General features: G+C 42.8%; 1 protein-coding gene and 2 long non-coding RNA genes across 4 annotated transcripts in view; 1 reads left to right on the top strand and 2 right to left on the bottom strand.

The window, feature by feature from the left end:
- dlgap4b (discs, large (Drosophila) homolog-associated protein 4b) overlaps positions 1-24,724 on the bottom strand; it is a 129,378-nt gene that overhangs the window by 12,833 nt on the left and 91,821 nt on the right. For both annotated transcript variants that reach the window (XM_090205189.1, XM_090205190.1), the window contains exons 9-11: positions 23,869-24,133; positions 2,102-2,544; positions 1,065-1,159 (exon numbers count right to left, since the gene is read on the bottom strand). In XM_090205189.1, the coding sequence (XP_090061315.1) occupies positions 1,065-1,159; positions 2,102-2,544; positions 23,869-24,133 (803 nt within the window). The remainder of the gene's footprint in view (positions 1-1,064; positions 1,160-2,101; positions 2,545-23,868; positions 24,134-24,724) is intronic.
- Positions 1-24,724, top strand: part of LOC149975898 (uncharacterized) — a 330,618-nt gene that overhangs the window by 227,541 nt on the left and 78,353 nt on the right. The gene's annotated exons all lie outside the window — the stretch shown is intronic.
- Positions 11,454-22,845, bottom strand: LOC149975899 (uncharacterized). The gene is made up of 2 exons (XR_016487867.1): positions 22,730-22,845; positions 11,454-12,044 (listed from the first exon to the last, which is right to left on the bottom strand). It is a non-coding gene; the product is annotated as an uncharacterized LOC149975899 (long non-coding RNA).

Raw genomic sequence — 24,724 nt, 5'->3', positions numbered from 1 at the left:
CCTCTACTGATCAATACAGGTATAAAAACAGAAGACGGATATCGATCACAGTGTAGCGTTGCCTTGTCGACATGATGCGGTGGTGCACTCAGCTTGGAGGCAGTAGACAGGAGACACAGAACATAGCCTAAACCATAGAGATGGATAGAGAGCATACCACACAGTTGACAACGTTAAAATGGTGAAAGCCCTCCATTGCACTGCACATGCCATCGCAGTCTTTTGTGGAAAGTTCGATCTCTATCCATCTCTATGACTCATCACGTGTACGGGTAAAGGGCTTGGCTGGGGAATGGTATGTTAGTGCAAACCCTGACCTTTGTCGGGACCTTGGCTACAACGCTACCTTCCGATTGAAGTGATAGAACAGGAAACGCCAAACTTTCATCTGTGGAAATATTATGGATACTTGGCAGTCTGAATATCCATGGTTAAGAATAGGATAATAATAATAATAATAGATGGGGAGGGAGGTAAAATACATACTTTAATTGTTGGTATGGGGTGCCAATAAATAGCATTTATGTTTAAATTAGAAATAGGACTAGGAGGTGGTGTTTTGAAAATGAGTCTGTTATCGGTGGACATTCCGGTATAGAAGCTCTTTGTTTAGGCTCTGTCTAAGATATCAAATGATAAAGGCCACATTCAGATGTATTCAAATAGTGAGATAATTCTGACAACCAACTGGTATTTGCAAAACAGCATGAAAACTAGGAGGGAGGTCAAAGAGAGGGAACAAAGGGGAGTGAAGCCGAGTGTGGCATCCGAAGACTTCCTGGCATTCAAAATATTGCGAAACTATGTAAAACTACATGACAAGCACTACGCTACAGAACTACAGAATGACTTTCAAATGTCGCATGCGTCATTGTAAAATAGCTTATGTAAATATTGTATGCTCTTGGCAACATAGAAGGTGTGTTACTGTTTTCTCACATTATGTATATTTTCTCAGGGTCTACATCAAAATGGCCCCTCAGAAATGAATATATTTAGGCAACATTTTATTGTGTGGAGGAGAAACGAACGGGAGTCACAAACGGGACAGGAAGTGCACTTACCAGCCGTCGTCCGCCTGGATTCCGATTGACTGGAATCTGGCCAATGGCGGTGGCGGTGTCTCCTCTCGCTGGACTTCCTCCTGAATGCAGTCAACCTAACAACCGATCAAAAAAACAGTATTCAATACAAAACATTTGTCACCTGGAAAAGGTTGATTCCGGTAGAAAATCTGTGGTGCTCCAGGTCATATTTTTTTGCAGTCGATCTGCGCGCCTGGTACTGTATATAATGTTTATGTGGTTCCAGAGACAGTAAACACTTCTGCAGGCATTGTGAGATCTGACCATTTGCATCGCGCAAAAAAAGAACCAGCTGCCTCATTCTAGAGACAGTCTGAAAAAAAAAATCTATATTAAATAATTAAGTGAAAGCATAATGTTTTCCCCAGGCAAGGATGGGGAGAACTCTGAGTTTTTCATTTTCCAGATGGCACTTTTTCAAAATTCTAATTCAGCATGCCCCATATGAGCTGTAAGCATAAGAAAAATACATGTTTAATTAGCACAGTTCACTGTTTGTTTATTCTTTAAAATGATCAATGGTTAGGTTAAATAGCCTCCAGCAGCCCAATGGTTGCACGACAGTCCATTGCTGGACCTAAGCCATACTGCCAAACTTGTACCACAGACACACTTACTCTAGCTTTTTACCTCAAACACTAAGAAACATACTGTGATATTAATGAATCTAATGAAACGTTAATGACTCCACTGTAACACCACTGACAATACCATAATGTCACCGACAGTACTTTAACGTCACAGATAGCACCGTAACGTCACTTTTATATTACCGTAACGTCACTTTTATATTACCGTAACGTCACTTTTATTACCGTAACTTTTATTACCGTAACGTCACTTTTATTACCGTAACTTTTATTACCGTAACGTCACTTTTATTACCGTAACGTCACTTTTATTACCGTAACTATTACCGTAACGTCACTTTTATTACCGTAACGTCACTTATATTACCATAATGTCACTGACTATACCATATCGTCATTGACTAAACTGTAACGACGCGCTCCAACCTGTATCCCTATGGAGGATAGCTTTCTCCGGGGCACGATGTCCGCTCGTGGCTCCTCTGCTGTCAGGCTCCCTCTGCTGCCGGCTGTCCTCAGGGGTTCATGCTGGGAGTCATTGGTGTCAGTCCCGGTGGTGGCGTGGTGGACGGTGGTGGCGAGGGGTTCCCGGTGGATGGCGATGGGCATGGGGATAGGCCGAGGGACACCCCGAGCCAGGCTGTTGGCGCGCGTGCTGTCGAGGCTGTCGGAGGAATTGCTGTGTGCCTGGCTAGACTGGCTGGTGATGGTCTCGCTGCGACGGTCGCGCTCAGACTGGTGGTCCAGGTAGGTGTCCTGGGCCGACTCAGTGCTGCTCTGCACCGTCACCGAGATGTAGGGCTTGGAGGTGGTGCGGGGCGGCACGGGCGGGGGCGCCGGCTTCTTACAGGTGGTGATGCATGTGGAGACTGGAGGGGATGGAGAGAGAGTTTTGAGTTAACAAGTCTTTATTGTTCTACAATGATATACTGTAAAGCTTTGAGGGTTCAGAGAGATCAATTCCTATGAAGTGGCGTCAGCGTGAATTTTGAAGACCGCTGTACTTTGTCCGTTCATTTGCATACCAACAAAACTGATGTCAGGGAAAGTGTCGCCACCTTTAATATAAGATACCTTTATCTCCAAGCAGAAATAAACAAACCAAATGCACGCTAGATTAGCGCGAAGGAGGAACACCTGCACCAACAGGAATCTTCTAAAGCGGAGAATTACATTTACTGGCACACGGAACATACAGTACATACCGTGCACATAATGTCATACAGGTGGTTAGCATGAGTGGCATGCGTCAAAGTCCACATTTCAGATTCAGTCAATTAAATAATGAATGCAATTGCATGTGAACAGGAAGTACAGATCACCACCGGCTGATTGCTGAGTCGAGCCTATGGAGCTTTCACATAGCTTGATGAATAAGACAATTGATTCAAGTAATTCCAGCCCAGAACCCCTAGCCCGAAGAACACGATCCCAATCCCATGCTTCAGGTGATGTGACTGACTGAGGATGGATGCATCGAGAGACAGAGAGAGAGAGAGAGAGAGAGCGAGAGAGAGCAATTCCTGGTAATGGAGGACCAGTACCTGAGAAGCAGCTCCAATGGAGTGACTGACCATTCGGAAAAGCAGGTGTGCTGTTGAATAGCGCCGATCCTGTTTTTTCAGACCGTCTTTGTTTCTTTGTTTCTCCTCCTGTCCCATCGATGCCTCCTCCACTGAACCTACAATGCCTTTTCAACTCAAACTTCATCCCAAGTCAACTGAGGCTTTCAATCTTCGTCATTTAAATGTTTTGTTTGTTGTTTTACCTTCAATGCGCTTTTGAGATTATCTGAAGTATTTTGGGGGAAAATTCTTAACTATTATTATATATGTAACTCGAGTATGCCTAGAAGGCTCGGTCTGTTACGTTTGTAATTGTTTTTTGGCATTTATTTAAGAGGACCTCAATGAAAATATGTTTTTTTGTTTGTCATCCTCGATTTATTTAAATTTAAATTCATTATCCACTTGTCTGGTTGTATTGTGTTTTAAATGATCAAATAAATCCATCTATCCATGGTAGAGTAATCACCCTGCTACACTACAGCCATCGAGGGAGTGATTCCTTTTATATCAATGAAGGCTGCTATACTGCCTGCGTTGCGTTGAGTCCAATGGAATCGTAAAGGTTCAATTCTCGATGGCTGACGCGCGTTCATTCTATCTTGGGAATTGAAATAACGAGAAATAAAGTTGATTTTGGTTGGTTTCTGGTGTAGCAGGTAGAGTGTCGAATTGACACGATGCTGATGGCGACGCAACGCGACACGTGTAGCGTAGCTGAAGTGTAAGCAAAGGGCTGTGGGGATGAAGTTGAGAAAGAAAGAAAAAGAGAGGGAGAGAGACAAGAAGCACTCCCAACTGAATAGAAGGAGGGTGTTGTGTGCAATCTGTTCTGCTACATCAGCATTTAACTGCGAAGGCCAATTCTACTCCTTCCCCTCTTTGTCAACAGAATGGTGACATACAGTACAGCAGGTGACATGAGGGACATATTAAGGACGATACTCAGCAATAATAGAATAACTAAAGGAACTCACCACTGTTGGATCACCAAATATATATATTTTTAAATGGTTACATATCATTTAGCGGACACTCTTATCCAGAGCAATTAGGGTAAAGTGCCTTGCTCAAGGGTACATTGATAGATTTTCACCTAGTCAGCTTGGGGATTCAAACCAGTGACTTTTTGGTTACTGACCCAACACTCTTAATCGCTAGGCTATCTGACGGAGTTCCTATTTGTGTATTTTCATTATAGGAACTCCATTCCCACCCACGGCTTACCCCACCGCACACTAATGCTTTTCTAACAACATTTAATAGGGACTTATGTTTGTTTTTTTGCAGAGTCATGATAACTAAGCTCGGTGACCCACAATTGGAGCCATTAGGCTGTGTGTGTCCAAATCGACAAGGATACTGCCTTTGGATTGGGACACAGCCATAGTCTGGTTCAGTCCATAAAGCACACATTCATGGCTTGCGAGACGAAAGAAATTCATTATCAGTGAAGTGCTTTCAGTCATCACTGTAGCCCACGTGTTGGAGTATAAGTAGGCTACATTAAACCACTTACTGATGCAGACTTGTTCAACACACTATCACAGCTTATTGTGAAATAGACTAAAATGACTTATCCGAAGTGTGACAGGCACACGATAAAGTCCACTTTTCCATGTGCATTAAACGATTTTCATCACAACGCATTTTGCGTGTATTATACAATTTTCTTTCTTCATAACGCATTCGTGTACAATTCCAATTTGATGTGGCTAACATTAGCTAGGTTGCTAAAGTTAGCTAGGCTAGGGGTTAGGGTTAGTCAACATGCTAGCTAAGTAGTTAAAGGGTTAGGTTTAGAAGTTAGGTTAAAGGGTTAAGGGAAAAGTTAGCTAACATGCTAAGTAGTTGCAAAGTAGATAAAAAGTAGCAAAAAAACGTAAGTTATCCGTGATGAGATTCGAATACACAACCTTTGGGTTGTTCGACGTTTGCGTTATACACCTACACATCCTCCCTGACCAACTCCCTCCTATCATTTCTGTTTTAAGTAACCTACTGTCTTCATCTGTGATTGAAATGTACTTTTTATTTTGTCTTTCATTGTTGAAGTGTACCTATGATGAAAATTACAGGCCTCTCTCATCTTTTTTAAGTCGGAGAACTTGCACAATCAGTGGCTGACTAAATACTTTTTTGCCCCACTGTATGACCCTATACCTGGCATGTAAGTTTCTCACTTATGGGTGGCACAAATTGGGATTTGGGGGAGGGGAATGGGAAGGGTATATGCAAACTAAATTCTGTAGTATTACTATAGTTAAAAAACTGTAGTGTTTTTGGGGACATAACTGTAATATTAATTATGGTATTCTACAGTATACAAGACAATTTTGTACTAAGTACTACACATGATCGAGGAATACTGCAGTATACTACAAAATTCTATAGTAAGTACTGTAGTATTCTATAGTAAACTGTATTATTTTTTCTTGTGGGTGTGTTCAGTAGAAATGTTCTGTCCTTGATAGACAGGGGTCAGGGGTGAAACTAATCCAAAATGGCACAGTTAAAACTATACAGGAACTTATAGTGATAATGACATTGTCACTGAGCCCTATTCTGTGTTGACTGTAACCAAAGGAGTTGCTGTTGCCTTTTGATCACACCACATTAAGTCTTCCTTATGGTCCTATAAAATGTGGTGAAATGTGAGTGTGATGAGTATTTCACAAAGAGGCAGTGGTTGCTATGTGAAACTTTATTTGACACCATTTCTAGACTTACAAATGATCTTATTTTGAGCCAATATGCTACAACAGGAAAATAATTTTGCAGCAAGAGCAAATGTGAATTATAATATATGGACATTTCTGTAGGGGTTATTACATTTTTCGTAAAAGAAAATCTACTTCAGAAGCCTTTTTTCAGAAACCTTTTTTAAACCTTGAATACACTACAAGTTTTCCTGCAACAATGTGATCAAATTAAGATCCTACATTTGTAATAAAAGGGGCAAGCAGGATCCTGTTCCATAGGATGCTAATTTCAGGCTAGCATCATGCTACAGATGACTCTGTGGTGGGTCCATTTTGAGTGTTTGAAAATTAGCGGAGCTTACTTGAATAGAGGACATTTCTTTCACAAAAATGCCAATGTTTACAGTAGCCCAAAAAATGGCTTTCACACAACTTTGCTTCCTTGTTTTCCACTCCTTATGGAGCTTAAGGCAGGGTGGGAGGGGATATGCAGCAGGTCTATGTAGTGGAATTAGCAGGGACATTGGCTTAGTAATAGCCAGGGGGAGTTAGATAGCATTTTTGGGGCTTGGGGTGGGAAAAAAAATTTAACCACTGCCTGTTAACCACTGCGTGTGCTTACGTCACCACCCCACAAGACTGTGGATTTTGTGTGACGACACTTCTTTCCAATAAGAATTCCTTAAGCGTGTCCTAAGATGGATATGGTCATGTGTCCTTTTTATATGACTTGTGGAGACTCGAATGATCATATTTGAATAATATTTGAAAGTGGAGATGAATTTAGCCTGGTATAATTCTGGATATATACATACAGTGGGGAGAGCAAGTATTAGATACACTGCCGATTTTTCCCACTTACAAAGCACAAAGAGGTCTGTAATTTTTATCATAGGTACACTTCAACTGTGAGAGATGGAATCTAAAACAAAAATCCAGAAAATCACATTGTATGATTTTTAAGTAATTAATTAGCATTTTATTGTATGACATAAATATTTGATACATCAGAAAAGCAGAACTTAATATTTGGTACAGAAACCTTTGTCTGCAATTACAGAGATCATACGTTTCCTGTAGTTCTTGACCAGGTTTGCACACACTGCAGCAGGGATTTTGGCCCACTCCTCCATACAGACCTTCTCCAGATCCTTCAGGTTTCGGGGCTGTCGCTGGGCAATACTGACTTTCAGTTCCCTCCAAAGATTTTATATTGGGTTCAGGTCTGGAGACTGGCTAGGCCACTCCAGGACCTTGAGATGCTTCTTACAGAGCCACTCCTTAGTTGCCCTGGCTGTGTGATTCGGGTCGTTGTCATGCTGGAAGACCCAGCCACGACCCATCTTCAATGCTCTTACTGAGGGAAGGAGATTGTTGGCCAAGGTCTCGCGATACATGGCCCCATCCATCCTCCCCTCAATACGGTGCAGTCGTCCTGTCCCATTTGCAGAAAAGCATCCCCAAAGAATGATGTTTCCACCTCCATGCTTCACAGTTGGGATGGTGTTCTTAGGGTTGTACTCATCCTTCTTCTTCCTCCAAACACGGCGAGTGGAGTTTAGACTAAAAAGCTCTATTTTTGTCTCATCAGACCACACAACCTTCTCCCATTCCTCCTCTGAATCATCCAGATAGTCATTGGCAAACTTCAGACGGGCTTGGACATGCGCAGGCTTGAGCAGGGGGATCTTGCGTGCCCTGCTGGATTTTAATCCATGACGGCGTATTGTATTACTAATGGTTTTCTTTGAGACTGTGGCCCCAGCTCTCTTCAGGTCATTGACCAGGTCCTGCCGTGTAGCTCTGGGCTGATCCCCCACCTTCCTCATGTCATGCAATAAAATGCTAATTAATTACTTAAAAATCATACAATGTGATTTTCTGGATTTTTGTTTTAGATTCCGTCTCTCACATTTGAAGTGTACCTATGATAAAAATTACAGACCTCTACATGCTTTGTAAGTAGGAAAACCTGCAAAATCCGCAGTGTATCAAATACTTGTTCTCCCCACTGTATATATATTTTTTTACCCCCTTTTCTCCCCAATAGGTCTTGTCATATCACTGCAACTCCAGTACGGACTCGGGAGAGACGAAGGTAGAGAGCCATGTCTCCTCCAAAACACGACCCTGCCAAGCCGCACTGCTTCTTGACACACTGCTCACTTAACCCGGAAGTCAGCTGCACCAATGTGTCAGAAGAAACACCATCCAACTGGTGACCGTGTCAGCGTGCATGTGCCCGGCCAGCCACAGGAGTCGCTAGACCGCAATGGGACAAGGACATCCTGGCCGGCCAAACCCTTCCTTATCCCAGACAACGCTGGGCCAATTGTGCGTCGCCTCATGGGTCTATCGGTCGCTGCCGCCTGCGACACAGCCCAGGCTCGAACCCGGATTTGTAGTGACGCCACTCACGAGGCCCTAGCCTGGTGTAATTCTAACTACCCAGATATGTTTATTATTCACCTACGTGAGCTGAATTTCCTAAATGACAAGCAGTTACAGTTAAAGGCTAACAACAAGCACTAAGCATGACACATAAAATATAGGCCAATGCCATGGCACATCACATTTTGGACATCTGGGCAAAAACTGGAACCGTCCTAAATCAAAAATGCCATGACCTTTTTCTAGCACATTTCCTGAGGCAATCCCCCAAAATGTTTTACCCTTGGCCTAAAGGAAATGTGTACGACTATGACAGCTCTTTCAAAACAGCTCAAACTTGGTACGAGGTGTGGTGTGAACATAAAACATACAGGAACTCAAGTCCTTTTGTTCACCTGACTTAGAATTCCTCACAATCAAATGCCGACCGCATTATCTACCAAGAGAATTCTCTTCGATCATAATCACAGTCGTGTATATTCCCCCCCAAGCAGACACATCGACGGCCCTGAAAGAACTTCATTCAAATCTATGTAAACTGGAAACCACATATCCAGAGGCTGCATTTATAGTAGCTGGGGATTTTAACAAGCCTAATCTAAAAACAATGCTTCCTAAATTCTATCAGCACATCAATTGCGCAACCCGGGCTGGCAAAACCCTAGATCATTGTTATTTTAACTTCCGCGACGCATATAAGGCCCTCCCCCGCCCTCCTTTCGGAAAAGCTGACCACGACACCATTTTGTTGCTACCAGCCTATAGACATAAACTAAAACAGGAAGCAACCGCACTCAGGTCTGTTCAACGCTGGTCCGACCAATCGGACTCAATCCAAACTCGTTATTAAGCTCGAGACCCTGGGTCTCGACCCCGCCCTGTGCAACTGGGTCCTGGACTTCCTGATGGGCCGCCGCCAAGGGTGAGGGTAGGTAACAGCATCTCCACCCTGCTGATCCTCAACACTGGGACCCCACAAGGGTGTGTTCTCAGCCCTCTCCTGTACTCCCTGTTCACCCACGACTGCGTGGCCATGCACGCCTCAAACTCAATCAAGTTTGCAGACGACACCACAGTGGTAGGCTTGATTACCAACAACGATGAGACGGCCTACAGGGAGGAGGTGAGGGCCCTCGGAGTGTCGTGTCAGGAAAATAACCTCACACTCAATGTCAACAAAACAAAGGAGATGATCATGGACTTCAGGAAACAGCAGAGGGAGCACCCCCCTATCCACATCGATGGGTCAGTAGTGGAGAGGGTGGAAAGTTTTAAGTTCCTCGGCGTACACAAACTGAAATGGTCCACCCACACAGACAGTGTGTTGAAGAAGGTGCAGCCTCAGGAGGCTGAAGAAATTTGGCTTGTCACCAAAAACACTCACAAACCTTTACAGATGCATCACCGCCTGGTACGGCAACTGCTCCGCACATAACCATAAGGCTCTCCAGAGGGTAGTGAGGTCTGCACAACGCATCACCGGGGGCAAACTACCTGCCCTCCAGGACACCTACACCACCCAATGTCACAGAAAGGCCATAAAGATCATCAAGGACATCAATCACCCGAGCCACTGCCTGTTCACCCCGCTATCATCCAGAAGGCGAGGTCAGTACAGGTGCATCAAAGCGGGGACAGAGAGACTGAAAAACAGCTTCTATCTCAAGGCCATCAAACTGTTAAACAGCCTTCACTAACATTGAGTGGCTACTGACTCAACTCCAGCCACTTTAATAATGGAAAAAATGTATCACTAGCCACTTTAAACTATGCCACTAATGTTTACATACCCTACATTACTCATCTCATATGTATATACTGTACTGTATACCATCTACTGCATCTTGCCTATGCCGTTCGGCCATCACTCATTCATATATTTTTATGTACATATATGTACTGATTCATTCCTTTACACTTGTGTGTGTATATAAGGTAGTTGTTGTGAAATTGTTAAGTTAGATTACTTGTTAGATATTACTGCATGGTCGGAACTAGAAGCACAAACATTTCGCTACACTCACATTAACATCTGCTAACCATGTGTATGTGACAAATAACATTTGATTTGAGGCTGGTCCTTCCATCGAGATGTACGGTATTTCAAACCCTAATATTGTTATGTTAGTAAGATCTCCCTATGACTGTCCATCTCAGCTACTCTATGGGCACCAGCTTTTTAAAAACCCTCACAGCAGCTTTTAAAAACCCTAGCAGCAACAAACAGGCGAGGGAACTCGGAAACAAACACTCCAAACAAAAGATCTGTTGTGTGGCTTGATCCACAGACAGCCTTAGCCTCAATATGTGTCGCGACCTCACCTAATTAATGTTGCACGGTATACCAAAGCTTTTTCGATACTAGTACATGAAAAACGGTTCGGTACTAGATTTTTAAAAATAAATAACAACTTTCGGTACTTCTTTCAAATGTGTCTCACATCGTCTACTGATTGAGGATCAAGTCTCTATCAGCACAGCTGATGTCCCCTGTTTACGCGTGAGCACCGTGCCTGCTCCACTTTTAGCCTGCACTGGGAGTCTGGGCTGCATCATGTTAGCTCCCCACCACAGGAGGTTGGTGGCACCTTCATTGGTCATGGCTGGAGAAGAATATGTGGAAAGGTATCAACAACAAACACATGGCTTCCATGAGTTTGATGCCATTCCATTCGCCCCGTTCCAGCCATTATTATGAGCCGTCCTCCCCTCAGCAGCCTCCACTGCAGTCCCCACTCTTGCTGCAAAAAAGTTAACAAACTTGAATAATGCAACACGGCACACAGAAAAGCTAAAACTGTTAATTACTGTTCGCAAAACAAAATGTCCATTACAGGCTAGAAGAATTTACAATGCAAGAAGATGCATGTAGCTTCCATCTTAGTAGGCTAACTTTCCTTGTTAGCTTACTGCTAAAGCTAACATCAATTCACTACCCTAGTATCTTGTTTGTGATAATATGCAAACCACAACGTAAAATATTGCTGATTTGAAAGCTGATCGTCACAAAAAAACATTATTAATTCACTTTGTGTTCTCTGTCTCATGTCTCTCCCAATCAAGATCATGTTCACTAGATCCTTGAACTGATTGTATGTAAATGATGTCATGGGTCTTAAAGAAACAGCACACACTTTTATAAAAGAAGAGATTTCTTTGTCTATGCAAATGTTGTTGATCAGTACAATAAAATAAGTCCCAAATGCATGCACACTCCTATTGAAAATGCATTCACCTGTATTGTGCGATCACGCCTAGGCTACATCTTGATTTACCCAGTTTATCGATAGACTAGAGATTTACCATTCAAATCAAATCAAATTTATTTATATAGCCCTTCGTACATCAGCTGATATCTCAAAGTGCTGTACAGAAACCCAGCCTAAAACCCCAAACAGCAAGCAATGCAGGTGTAGAAGCACGGTGGCTAGGAAAAACTCCCTAGAAAGGCCAAAACCTAGGAAGAAACCTAGAGAGGAACCAGGCTATGTGGGGTGGCCAGTCCTCTTCTGGCTGTGCCGGGTGGAGATTATAACAGAACATGGCCAAGATGTTCAAATGTTCATAAATGACCAGCATGGTCGAATAATAATAAGGCAGAACAGTTGAAACTGGAGCAGCAGCACAGTCAGGTGGACTGGGGACAGTAAGGAGTCATCATGTCAGGTATTCCTGGGGCATGGTCCTAGGGCTCAGGTCAGTTGAAAGAAACTGAAATAAATAAATAATTACAATTATGTGGTTATGTAGTTAAAATATTTTTTATTTTATTTAGTTTTTTACAAATGTATTATTTGATTGTATAATTGATTCATTAAAGCATACATTCAAAAATCGAACGTCAATTGTAATGATATTGAACTCAAAATATCTATATGGATGCAATTCTGGACCTGGGCTAATAAGCCTTTTTTGTTGTTGTTGCCATTGTCTCGTTGTGGTATCAAGTACCGCGATGGTATCGAGTATCTTGATAATAAACCTGGTATCAAAGTCCAAATTCAGGTATCGTGACACTACACCTAATGATACGCACACATGAACTCACTCGCGTCTTGCTGTAAATCGGCAGGCTAGTTTTTGCGCTGCCTCGTTGCTGCGTCAAAGTACAGGCTAGCTCTCGGTTACCGTAGAATGGCTGAGCTGGAACTACTAAGGCTTGTCTCTAGGTGAAACGACAGGCTGCACCACTGAGAAAAACTGTACGCCCTTGTGTCACTCCAAAACCACAGACAATTCATGAAGAGTCTCAGTGTAAAAGAACTGCAAACTTTCAACGTCTTCTCACTGTAAATGTTGTAAAAGACTATCCAGAGCAAAAAAAATGTGTCTTGTACAAAATGGTACATAAATCCCTACAGCAAGGTCAAGAGCAAGAGGGGGGCCTTCACTTGGAATGCAACAACAATACACAGAATGTTTCAAATACATAGGTTTCACATTGACAAAGAACATACCAGCATGACGGGTTGAGCCCTGAATAATGGATGCTCTTCGGAATGCTCTGGCTTTCACCATTCCGTCACTACTAGCAACAATAACACTGTACCCAGTTGCTTCTCTCGCTCTCCTCATACACTAGAAGTTGCCTCACCTCGCATTTCTAGTTCAAATGGTGCCGTCACATTCTTTCCCACAACAGTAGAGCTTTTAGAACTGTACAACAATGGCAAATAGCTTGCGTAAGGACGAGTAGAAGTACACATTTCCAATGTTGTCATCCATCTCTTCATTGACATACCACCGATAACATAATCAGTAACTACCATGGTCGGGCCCCAGGGAAAGAATTTTCTAAAGAGAGACAGGAAAGCAACACATGCTGTCAAAGATGTACTGCCATATCGACCGTTGTGAGTCGTTGATTCCTGTGTTATGTATGGGTCTGCGGGTCACACTTAATATGGCAAAAACCCTATACCAGAGTAAATATCTGGGTAATACATTATAATATATGTAATTACCCTGTAATAGGATAGAAGTAAACACTCTTATGGCTTGCAGACGTTTTAGAAAACGTATTATGAAACAGGTTAGCACTGTGTACAGTAACTGCTTGTAAGTAAGATTATATGACATAAATTATCTAAGACTAGGCCTATATGAGAACATATTCCCTCATAGCTAGCCAGGAATAAGACTTTTGTGAATTAGTCAATGTGTTTCCCTGCTGTTTAATGCTATACCTGTATCCCCGAGCTTTTGACAGACATCCATGCCAGGGGAAGATAGTGCTGAAGGGGGACTAGTGACCACTGCCTGTCTGCCAACTCTAATAACAGAGACGTCGACAGGGCTGAAGGGGCTTGTCGTCGCAATGGCAGCTATGTGACATGCTGGCTCCACTCCAGATTCCAGTCTGTATGTTTGTGTGCATGTTCGAGACGCATTTTTTGGATACTTGCCCTGCCCTATGGGGCACCAAGTGGCATATTATTATTGCATAATTACAAACAGTCTGCCCAGAATGTATCCTTGTGTGAAACCCCCCCCCCCAAAAAAATCTGATTCTCTTACAAAAAACCCTAACAGATGGAAAATCATAAATTACCTCCTCTTTTCAAATCACACAGAGATTATTCATGTTGGTTTACATGGTTATTGAGGCTGTGGGTTTTGGGTTTGCCTATAACCTACATCAGGCTAGCTCTGTGACAAAGAGATGGATACAGAAGAGAGGACACATCTCGAGAAGGGAAAAAAAGGGTGCATCTCAATAGTTTAAAGTAGCTTCCTTTAGTTGTCTTCTTTAGGTCATTTGCACGGGACATTAAAAAAAATGACAGGCGAGAGGAAGCCACTTGAGACTTTTGAGATGCACCCAATTAAATGTGAAATGTGTGATCTCCTACCAACACGGGAAGAGAGTGCAGCTGTCTCCAGAGTACATTTCCCTCCCAATTTCTGGCTATTATGCATAAGTCACTCACACACACACAACATAAGACAGCCCCAATGTGCAATGACTGCGATGACGCAACTAATCTTTCCGCCAGTTACGTACATAATGTTGATGCTGACAAAGCTTGCTTTCAGAAGCCATCTGCAAAGCAGTTTAAAGCTTTGCAAACAGTCCAGCTAAATACTGTTCCTGCTTAATGGCACTAATTGAATGAAGCTCAGGCGGTACGGGTTGTTGGCTGCCACCACCACCAAACTGAAATCCTATTAAATAGGAGTAGCTGTTCTGAATTAAACAGAAGGACTAAAACAAAAACAACACTGGAAACCCAGAGATTTGTTCAAAATGTTTACTCTGACTGGAATGCGTGTGGACAACGGTCCGGTCTTCTGCCATCTGTATTAACGGTCAAGCTATCAACTGGCGGGACTCTAGTTCACCACGAGTTATTGGAAGTGTAAAAAATAATATATCATGGACAGATGCAAACTACGCAGGATAGTTGTCATGACAAGTCATTCCATCCCACTGGGCACATACTGGTTGAATCAACCCTGTTTCAACTCCCGAGTGGCACAGCGGTCTAAGGCTTGCTTCTGAAGCTAAGCAGGGTTGGTCCTGGTCAGTTCCTGGATGGGAGACCAGATGCTGCTGGGAGTGGTGTTGGAGGGCCAGTAGGAGTCACTCTTTCCTCTGGTCTAAAAAAAAATAACCCAATGCCCCAGGGCACTGCCCTGTGTAGGGTGCCGTCTTTCAGATGGGATGTTAAACAGGTGTCCTGACTCTCTGAGGTCATTAAAGAACCCATGGCACTTATCGTAAGAGTAGGGGTGTTAACCCCGGTGTCCTGGCTAAAATCTCAATCTAGCCCTCAAACCATCACGGTCACCTAATAACCCCCAGTTTACAATTGGCTCATTATTCCCCCTCCTCTCCCCTGTAACTATTCCCCAGGTCGTTGCTGCAAATGAGAACGTGTTTTCAGTCAACTTACCTGGTAAAATAACGGATAAATAAATAAGACAGTGCACAATTGGCCCAGCTTCATTCGAGTTTGGCCGGTGTAGGCCTTCATTGTAAATACGAATTTGTGCTTAACTGACTTGCCTAGCTAAATAAAATAAATATTGAATAATATAAAAATTCTATGTGTATTGTGATGTGGAAAATACATCATCAGCCAGTACTGTTTTCATCTAATTTCAATCAGCGTTGTCAACATTGAAATGAAGGTAAAACTTTAACTTAAATACATTGACTTAACCCGACTAATAGGTTGTAACATCAATATAATCATTAGAACTGTTTATACGTTGAACTTTTGTTGAAAAGTCCACATAGAAATGTAAAAAAAATGTTTTATACGATAATCAATATACTGTATCTAAGCCCATTCAATCTGTCCCATGAGGTGGTTTGAGTAAAATTATTATTCGATTTTTTTCAGCAGAATTGACATTGAAATGACTAAAACTAAATCCTAACGATAATGGTAATAGACTTAAATGTATAGTCTCTTTACTCTCTCCAGCTTGCTAACAGTCATCGAAATGAAAGCTAGAAAGTCAGGGCAAAGGAAATATGACGGCAAGGAAATAGAACCAATTTTAAGTGCGGCCATCCGGACCTTTGTCAATTTGGTCATATGTGCATATTAATTCTTAAAACCTGTTTGGGATAGGGGCAGTATTTTCACGTACGGATGAAAAGCATGCCCAAAGTAAACTGCCTGCTACTCAGGCCAAGAAGCTAGGATGTGCGCATATAATTGGTACATTTGGATAGGAAACACTAAAGTTTCTAAAACTGTTAAAATTATGTCTGAGTATAACAAAACTTATTTGGCAGGCGAAACCCCAAGGACAAACCACCCAGGAAATGTTATTTTAGAGGTGACTGTTTTCAATTGGTTTTCTATGGGAATCTAGATTTCTGAGGCATCTGGTTGCAGTTCCTAGGTTTTCCACTAGATGTCAACAGTCGTTATAAATTGGTTGATGTTTATCTTTTGAGTAATGAAGAAGTATGGCTGTTCAGACTGCGTGTCGAGTCTAGTGTACTGTTGTGTTTGGGGCGCGTGACCTGGCGCTCCGTCCACTTTAATTGTATCCGCTATTGAACACGGTTTATTCCGTCTTAAATGTTATCGATTATTTATGTTTTAAAATATCTAAAGTTGGATTAGGAAAGTTGTTTGAAATGTTTGGAACAAGATTACAGGTAATTTATTAGATAATGTGTAGTCATGTTGGGCGAGTTGGAACCGGTGTTGTTCTGAATCAAACACGCCAAATAAATTGACATTTTGGGGATATAACGACGGAATTAATCAAACAAAAGGACCATTTGTGATGTTTATGGGACATATTGGAGTGCCAACAGAAAAAGATCGTCAAAGGTAAGGCATGAATTATATCGTTATTTCTGAGTTGTGTCGCGCCTGGCGGGTTGAAATATGATTGTCATGTGTTTGTTTGATGGGGTGCTGTCCACAGATAATAGCATGGTTTGCTTTCGCAGTAAAGCCTTTTTGAAATCGGATACGGTGGCTGGATTAACAAGAAGTTAAGCTTTATTTTTGTGTATTACAATTGTATGAAAGTTAAATATTTTGAATAATTTCTTTTGAATTTAACATTGGAGTGATAAATGAGCAGATGATGATCAAGTAGAGATACTGGTGTGCAAAAGAGAAGAAAAGTAAATAAAATAAAAACAATTATGGGGATGAGGCAGGAAGATTAGGTGGGCTATTTACAGATGGACTATGTACAGCTGCAGTGATCAGTTAGCTGCTCAGATAGTTGATGTTTAAAGTTGGTGAGGGAAATAAAAGTCTCCAACTTCAGCGATTTTTGCAATTCGTTCCAGTCACTGGCAGCAGAGAACAGGAAGGAAAGGCGGCCAAATTAGGTGTTGGCTTTTGGGATGATCAGTGAGATATACCTGCTGGAACGTGTGCTACGGGTGGGTGTTGTTATCGTGACCAGTGAACTGAGATAAGGCAGAGCTTTACCTAGCATAGACTTATAGATGACCTGGAGCCAGTGGGTCTGGCGACGAATATGTAGCGAGGGCCAGCCGACTAGAGCATACAGGTCGCAGTGGTGGGTGGTATAAGGTGATTTTGTAGATGACATCGACGAAGTCAAGGATCGGTAGGATTGTCAGTTTTACTAGGGTAAGGTTCGCGGCGTGAGTTGAGGCTTTTTTGCGAAATAGAAAGCCGATTATAGATTTGATTTTGGATTGGAGATGTTTAATATGAGTCTGGAAGGAGAGTTTACAGTCTAGCCAGACACCTAGGTATTTATAGCCTGTCCACATATTCTAGGATGGAACCGTCCAGGGTGGGGATGCTAGTCGGGCAGGTGCGGGCTGGTTGAAAAGCATGCATTTGGTTTTACTAGCGTTTAAGAGCAGTTGGAGGCCACGGAAGGAGTGTTGAATGGCATTGAAGCTCGTTTGGAGGTTAGTTAGCGCAGTGTCCAAGGAAGGGCCAGAAGTATACAGAATGGTGTCGTCTGCCTAGAGGTGGATCAGGGAATTGCCCGCAGCAAGAGCGACATCATTGATATATACAGAGAAAAAAGTCGGCCCGAGAATTGAACCCTGTGGTACCCCCATAGAGACTGCCAGAGGTCCGGACAACATGCCCTCCGATTTGACACACTGAACTCTGTCTGCAAAGTAGTTGGTGAACCAGGTGAGGCAGTCATTAGAAAAACCAAGGCTATTGAGTCTGCCGATAAGAATACGGTGATTGACAGAGTCGAAAGCCTTGGCCAGGTCGATGAAGATGGCTGAACAGTACTGTATTTTATCGATGGTGGTTATGATATTGTTTAGTACCTTCAGCATGGTTGAGGTGCACCCGTGACCGGCTCGGAAGCAGGATTGCACAGCGGAGAAGGTACGGTAGAATTCGAAATGGTCAATGATCTGTTTATTAACTTGGCTTTCGAAGACTTTAGATAGTAGGATATACTTGGTGGTGTGGGGGTCCTTAATAATTGATCAAGTGGTGGGTGGGTCCATGAAACAATCCCATAGTGTCCCACTGTTCCGGAGGGAGACCCACACAAGCCCAGAAGCAATAAAAGCAATTAAGGGGGGGGGGGGGTGGTAGCAGTCGGCATCAGATCTGTAACTAAGGATGGATGGAGGGAGAACAGTATTGTTGGGTGGAGAAGCTGCCTCAACGTGTGAAAGAAAGTGAGTTGTAAACCGCTTTAGGTGGTTTATTGCTTTTGTGCTGATAGTCCTCTATGGCGTCAACGATACTAAACAAACACAAATGTCTCATAGCACACACTTCCCACTGTCAGTTTAACTCAGTCTTACTTTGTGGCTTAACTCCTACAGTACCACGTGACACCTGCACATTTTTGACTTATTTTGCTTGTACCATTGGACTTGTCTATTTCTTCTGCATCCACTGATATCAACCATTGGTCTGTGTGATTAACAGGGGTTGAGCTAGAGCGATGTATGTGAGACAAGGGCAGATCCCGAAAAGGTCCGGTGGTGATTCTTCTCACAAAAAAACGTCTATAAAATTCAAATGGGTTTCACAAAAAAACTATTATGACCCATCTATGAAAAGCTGAGACTCTCACGAACACGTACATTTAATGTATTGCTCTATGATGCTCACAAGCCACTCAAGAGTAGTTAGGAGGTAAGGAGTAGCTTCATTCTATAGCTAGAGGACTCCTGATATCTCCAGGAGTGATAAGTAAAATTTGTGTCTGTTTATCTGTTGTCCTTTTGCTAGCTAGGGCCATTTACTTTAAAGTGCTGCCTGTTTTCCCAGTAGCCTACTTGGTGTGTGAACTGCCGACTGCTAATAACTTGCAGATGATTGCTGATACATCAGCCAGGATCAAGGGGCAGGGCAATTTGTGACATGCTTGGTAATCAGTGGCTGTATTGGAAGGGGGAGTTGTTTCTCCTCTCCTAAGCTATCAGCAATTAGTACAGGGGGGGGGGGGGGGTGCTCTTCACCTCTGCTAGGCAATTAGCAATTAGTGTTAGTACTTCAGTCTCCCCTGGTTTCTTAGCGGTGGTCTCGTCGGCAAAACTAAGATCATCACCAAAAACAAAGACGGTTCTGTCGAGTTGTTCAAGGAAGGAAAGAAGGTGCCGCTCTCACTTGAGTATCTTGCCTAGTTATTTTCAGATGATCTCATTTAGCTCTTTTGTAGCTTTGGCAACTTTCTATACCTCACCCTTTCCAAATCCCCCCCAACTCAGAAGACAGACAATTCGCATGACCTCATCTTTACTAGAGGCTGTTTTCCTACTAATCTCATTGCAAACCCCATCCAGGTCTCTGATCACTACTTTGTTAACCTTTTCTGTCTCCCTTTCATCCAGCCCCTACCCAGATGGTCATGATCTGTCAATCGTTCTCTCGCTCTCCTATCCTATCATCACTCCCTTCTGCTAAATCCTTCTCCCTCCTCGACCCTACTCTCCTCCCTTTCCGCATCCTATGACTCTCACATTCCCCTTTCCTGCTGGTCGGCTCATCCATCCCCTCTTGCTCTGTGGCTGAGTGACTCATTACGAGCTTACAGGGCTGTGGACAGCTGAGCAAAAATGGAGAACTAAACTTCTGGAGGACCTATCATACTTTACTCTCTCCATCTTCTCTTCCCCTGTATCAGCTGCTAAAGCCACTTTCTATCACTCTAAAGTTCACGCTTCGGCCTCTAAACCTAGGAAACTATTTTCCACCTTCTCACTCTCTTCTCTCTATAGTCACTCTGCTCTTTCGTCAAATCCTCAAATGGTCACTCCCATCATTGCTATGTGGATGACACACAACTACCCCCCCCCCCCCCCCCCCCCCCCCCCCCCGACAAGACGGAGCTGCTTTTCCTCCGGGGGAAGGCCTGCCCGCTCAAACCTCTCCATCACAGTTGACAACTCCAGTTTCACCCAGCAAATATTCTTTGGGTGACCCTGGACAACATCTTCCCCTTTTCCGCTAACATGACATTAGTGACTCGTTCATGCTCTACAATATCCGTAGAGTACGACCCTACCTCACAAAAGAAGCAGCGCATGACCTAATCCAGGCACTTATCTCCTGTCTGGGCTTCCTGCTTGTGCCATCAAACCCCTGCAAGTTATCCAGAACGCTGACGCCTGGTTTTTAACATCCCCAACTTCTCCCAAGTCACCCTGCTCCTCCACACATGCCAACGGGCTTCCAGCTGAAGCTCACATACACTACAAGACCATAGCACTTGCCTACGGAGCAAGAACTGCCCCTTCCTACCATGCTCAAACGCTACAGCCCAAGCACTGCGTTCTGCCACCTCTGGTCTCTTGGCCCTCCCACACCTACGGGAGGGCAGGTCCCACTCAACCCAGTCCAAGCTCTGCTTTGTCCTGGCACCCCAATGGTGGGACCAGCTTCCCCCTGAAGCTTGTACAGCAGAAACACAACCTCAACACAGGAGGTTGATGGGGAGAATGGGCATGTGGTAATGACTGTCGAGGAATGGTATCAAACACACGGTGTAAAGGTGTTTAATGCTGTTCCATTTGCTACTTTCCGGCCATTATTATGAGCAGTTATTCCCTCAGCAGCCTCCACTACTCTTTGAAGAGTATCTCAAATAATCCCCCCCCCCCCCCCCCCTCCATGCCAGTGATGTCCCACCTAGCTATTTTAAGATTAACTGCAAATTGTGTCTGCTAAATGACTTGTTCTACATGGGATTCCCTATGATATTCTAAGACATGGGGTCTGTAATAAACTTGCATAGCTGCAGTCAAACTCCGCAACAGTTGTCACTGACTAGTTGGATATATTTCCCACTGGGCAAACCATTTATGCACTTACAACATTCATATGCATTTTCGCTCAGGGTTTTTCTTGGGGGAACTTTTTATTTATTGACATTTGCCAATAACAAATCAACTGTTTGTCAAAAGAAAATGGTAAAACACTTAATTGCGAGGCTAAATATAGGGCTGGACATGCAGATAAATGAAAGTTGTTAAAAAAAATGCTTGGGTCCTTGAGCCTGATGAGGTTAACAGAGAATGTTCCATTGGTTCAGGGTGACATTCAGTATAGAAATGTATTTTTTTGCCTGGCCTCAAATTATATATGTGACACTGAAATTAGTATGTTATCTTACATTTGGTATGGTTACTTAAGCCACAAATGAAAGGAGGTTGGATGGGTAGGCTACTTAGTATGTTAGCTAACCCTTAACCTTAACCCTAATTCAGTATTCCTTAAAGGGTCGTAGCCATTTCCTGCAGTCAAATTACCTAGCGGCCTCATGGGTGGAATGTTAATATTTGTTCTGATATGATAATTAAACTTTTTTTAAAATAACGTCTCATCCAGGGTTTGTCAAATTGTTTTGTTATATTTCAGTCTTCTGTGATGTATACTGAACCAAAATATGAACAAAACAAAGTGTTGCTTCATGAGCTGAAATAAAAGATCCCAGAAATGTTCAATTAGCACTAAAAGCTTCTCTAAAATTGTGCACAAATAATAATAATCCGTCCACCTGACTAGAAGCTGGTTAAACATGATCATTACACAGGTGTGCCTTGTGCTGGGGACAATTAAAAAGCCACTCTAAAATGTGTTGTTTTATCACAACACAATGCCACAATTGTCTCAAGTTGAGCGAAGTGTGCAGGAATGTCAACCACAGCTGTTGCCAGAGAATTGAATGTTAATTTCTCTACCATAAGCCACCTCCAACATCGTTTTAGAGAATTTGGAAGTACATCCAACCGGCCTCACAACCGCAGACCATGTGTAATCACGCCAGCCCAGGCCCACCTATGGCTGCGCCCCTGCCCAGTCATGTGAAATCCATAGATTAGTAAAATCGTTGAATCTATATTTTTGTTCAGTATATATTTTGTTGTATACATATATAATACGTTGTAGAACAATCCACACATATATATATATATATATATATATATATATTGAAAATAAGAATGTGTTCTTAACTGACTTGCCTAGTTAAATAAAGGTTAAAAAAAAAGACACACACACACACATACATACATACATACATACATACATACATATATATATATATAGTGTGGATTGCTCTCCATCCGCCCCTGATTCAGAATATACCATCTTTATAGTAATGGTATTCTTGGTTCAATAGTTATCTACTGATGAATGGATGTCCACCGAATTTCCAATTTAAAACACATTTGACCTCGGTTGACTTAACGTTACACCGCGCGCGCTCTGATCTCGATTCCCGAATATTGCGCATCTATAGGCTAAACTGTGGCTAAATATTACGAAAGCCAACTGTCCTCGTCCAGGTTTACTGTCAAAAATCAAATACAGCTACAGTAATATATCCATCCAAACAGTATCCCTTGCATTATACTCGCTAACATTATAGTTTGCAAAGCTGTTCAGGACTTAAATGAGAACCGATTTGAGAACCGAAGGTAAACATTATTGGCAAAAAACACTTACCCTTGTATCAGAAGATAAAAACTGAAAACGAAGCTTAGAAATGGCTTCGGGATTGCAGGAGCTGTTACTTCGAAACAACTCGTTTCAACACAAGCTTCTTGGTAAAGCCTTCTTTTGTATTGCCCAGTTCCCAGGAAACGGTGGGGAAAGAGGCGTGGTGATTACGGTCAAGAGCGCTGCGATGTGGAGGCTTTGGACGTGGAAGTAGGCTATCATTTCATGGATGCAAAATAGCAAGGAAACTCATGATGGCAATTCAAACCAACTGAGTGTGTCTTTCAGCCTCTGTATTACGAGTGGTTCATAGTCTAGTAGAGAGGGAGAGAGAGAGACACGCTTCAGCCTCCACCGACGCCAACTTCACAGGTGGCCAAGCCTGGACCATAGCCAAGGGTGACTGACCTTGTCAGATATGGGATAACAACAGGATGTGTTCACAGCCTGGTATCATAGACTAGACATAACATAGTACATGTAAATCCTGCATGCTCAAATTAGTATGATATGTTACATTTGGTATGGTTACATAAAGCAGATGGTTACTTGGGTGGCTGTATAACCAAACGTTTAGCAACCCAAAGGTTGTGAGTTTGAATCTCATCATGGACAACTTTAGCATTTGAGCAACTTTTCAACTACTTACTACTTTTTTAGCGACAGTACTTTGCAACTACTTAGGATATTAGCTAACCCTTCCCCTTTTAGCTAACAATTTCACAAACCCTAACCGTAACCCTTTAACCTAACTCCTAAACCTAACCCCTAGCCTAGCTAACGTTAGGTTAGCCAGATAACTATTAACCACCTATCCACCTAGCTAGAATTCATAGCATGTCATACATTTAGCAAATTCGTAACATATAATACGAATAGTAATTCGTAACCTACTGTATAATACAAAATGGGTGATGGACATCCACAAATGAATACATACCAAACGAAACATAACATATCATACTAAATGAGTGTCCCGGATTTATGGACAGAATAATACAATGCTCTGAGACCAGGTTGGTGTTCAGGGTGGTGAGTAGTCTGACAAGTAGAAAGCTTACCCTCTCTATAATGATAACCTCAACCATTAGCAGGTAAAAGTGAAAAAATGACCTAAGATCAGCCTCTAAGGTAGGCCTACTCACCAGTGCTGGTGCTGTAGGTACGAACAGTAGTGGCGGTTGGCGGTGGCGAATCCGAGTCCACAGAAGCAGTGTCGTCATCCTGCGAGCATCCGGCCTGGATGGCCCGCAGGTAGCTATGGCTACGAGATCGGAAGCACGTGGGCATGGGTAGATCGGGAGGCTCCACTGCCTGGGAATGGGAGCGCGAGAGTGTGTGGGAATCTCGGAACGACGACTCGGCGCAGCTATCCTCGTAGCGTTGGCTCAACATCTCCAAGTCTCGTAGCTGGAAGGAGAAAGACAGGTTGGCATGGGTGGCATAGGTTGGCATCTTGGCATGGGTGGCAGAGGTAGAGAGAGAGGGACAGCGTTACACGGCTCCTGCTGCTAGCAGGAGAGTGAAAGAAAGGCATGGTTTGTCCCGGGACCAGAGAGGCATGGTTGTTAGAGATCCATGGATTAAACCTGGGTTCTAATAGTATTTGCATTTTTCAAATACATTTCCTGTACCTTTTTCAAGTTACCTAGCAAATCGGAACCAATGGAATAGTCCCAAAAGTGCATGTAATACCCATGTAATACTTCAAGCAGGCTCACGGAAACACTAAGTGTTTTGAATTAAATCAAATACTATATGAACCAGGTCTGCCATTGAGAGCACAGCTGACTGCGTCTGTTAGAGGAGGGAGCTAATTCCAGTTTTTTAAATGTATTATATTTCACCTTTATTTAACCAGGTAGGCCAGTTGAGAACAAGTTTTCATTTACAACTGGCCAAGATAAAGCAAAGCAGTGTGACAAAAACAACAACACAGAGTTACACATAAACAAACGTACAATCAATAACACAATAGAAAAATCTATATACAGTGTGTGC

The sequence above is a fragment of the Oncorhynchus mykiss genome, chromosome 17 (genome assembly GCF_057628025.1).
Source record: "Oncorhynchus mykiss isolate SJ-2025 chromosome 17, ASM5762802v1, whole genome shotgun sequence".
Classification (NCBI taxonomy): domain Eukaryota; kingdom Metazoa; phylum Chordata; class Actinopteri; order Salmoniformes; family Salmonidae; genus Oncorhynchus; species Oncorhynchus mykiss.
Note: the sequence above shows the minus strand (reverse complement) of the source record. Positions and strands in the feature narration are given on the sequence as shown.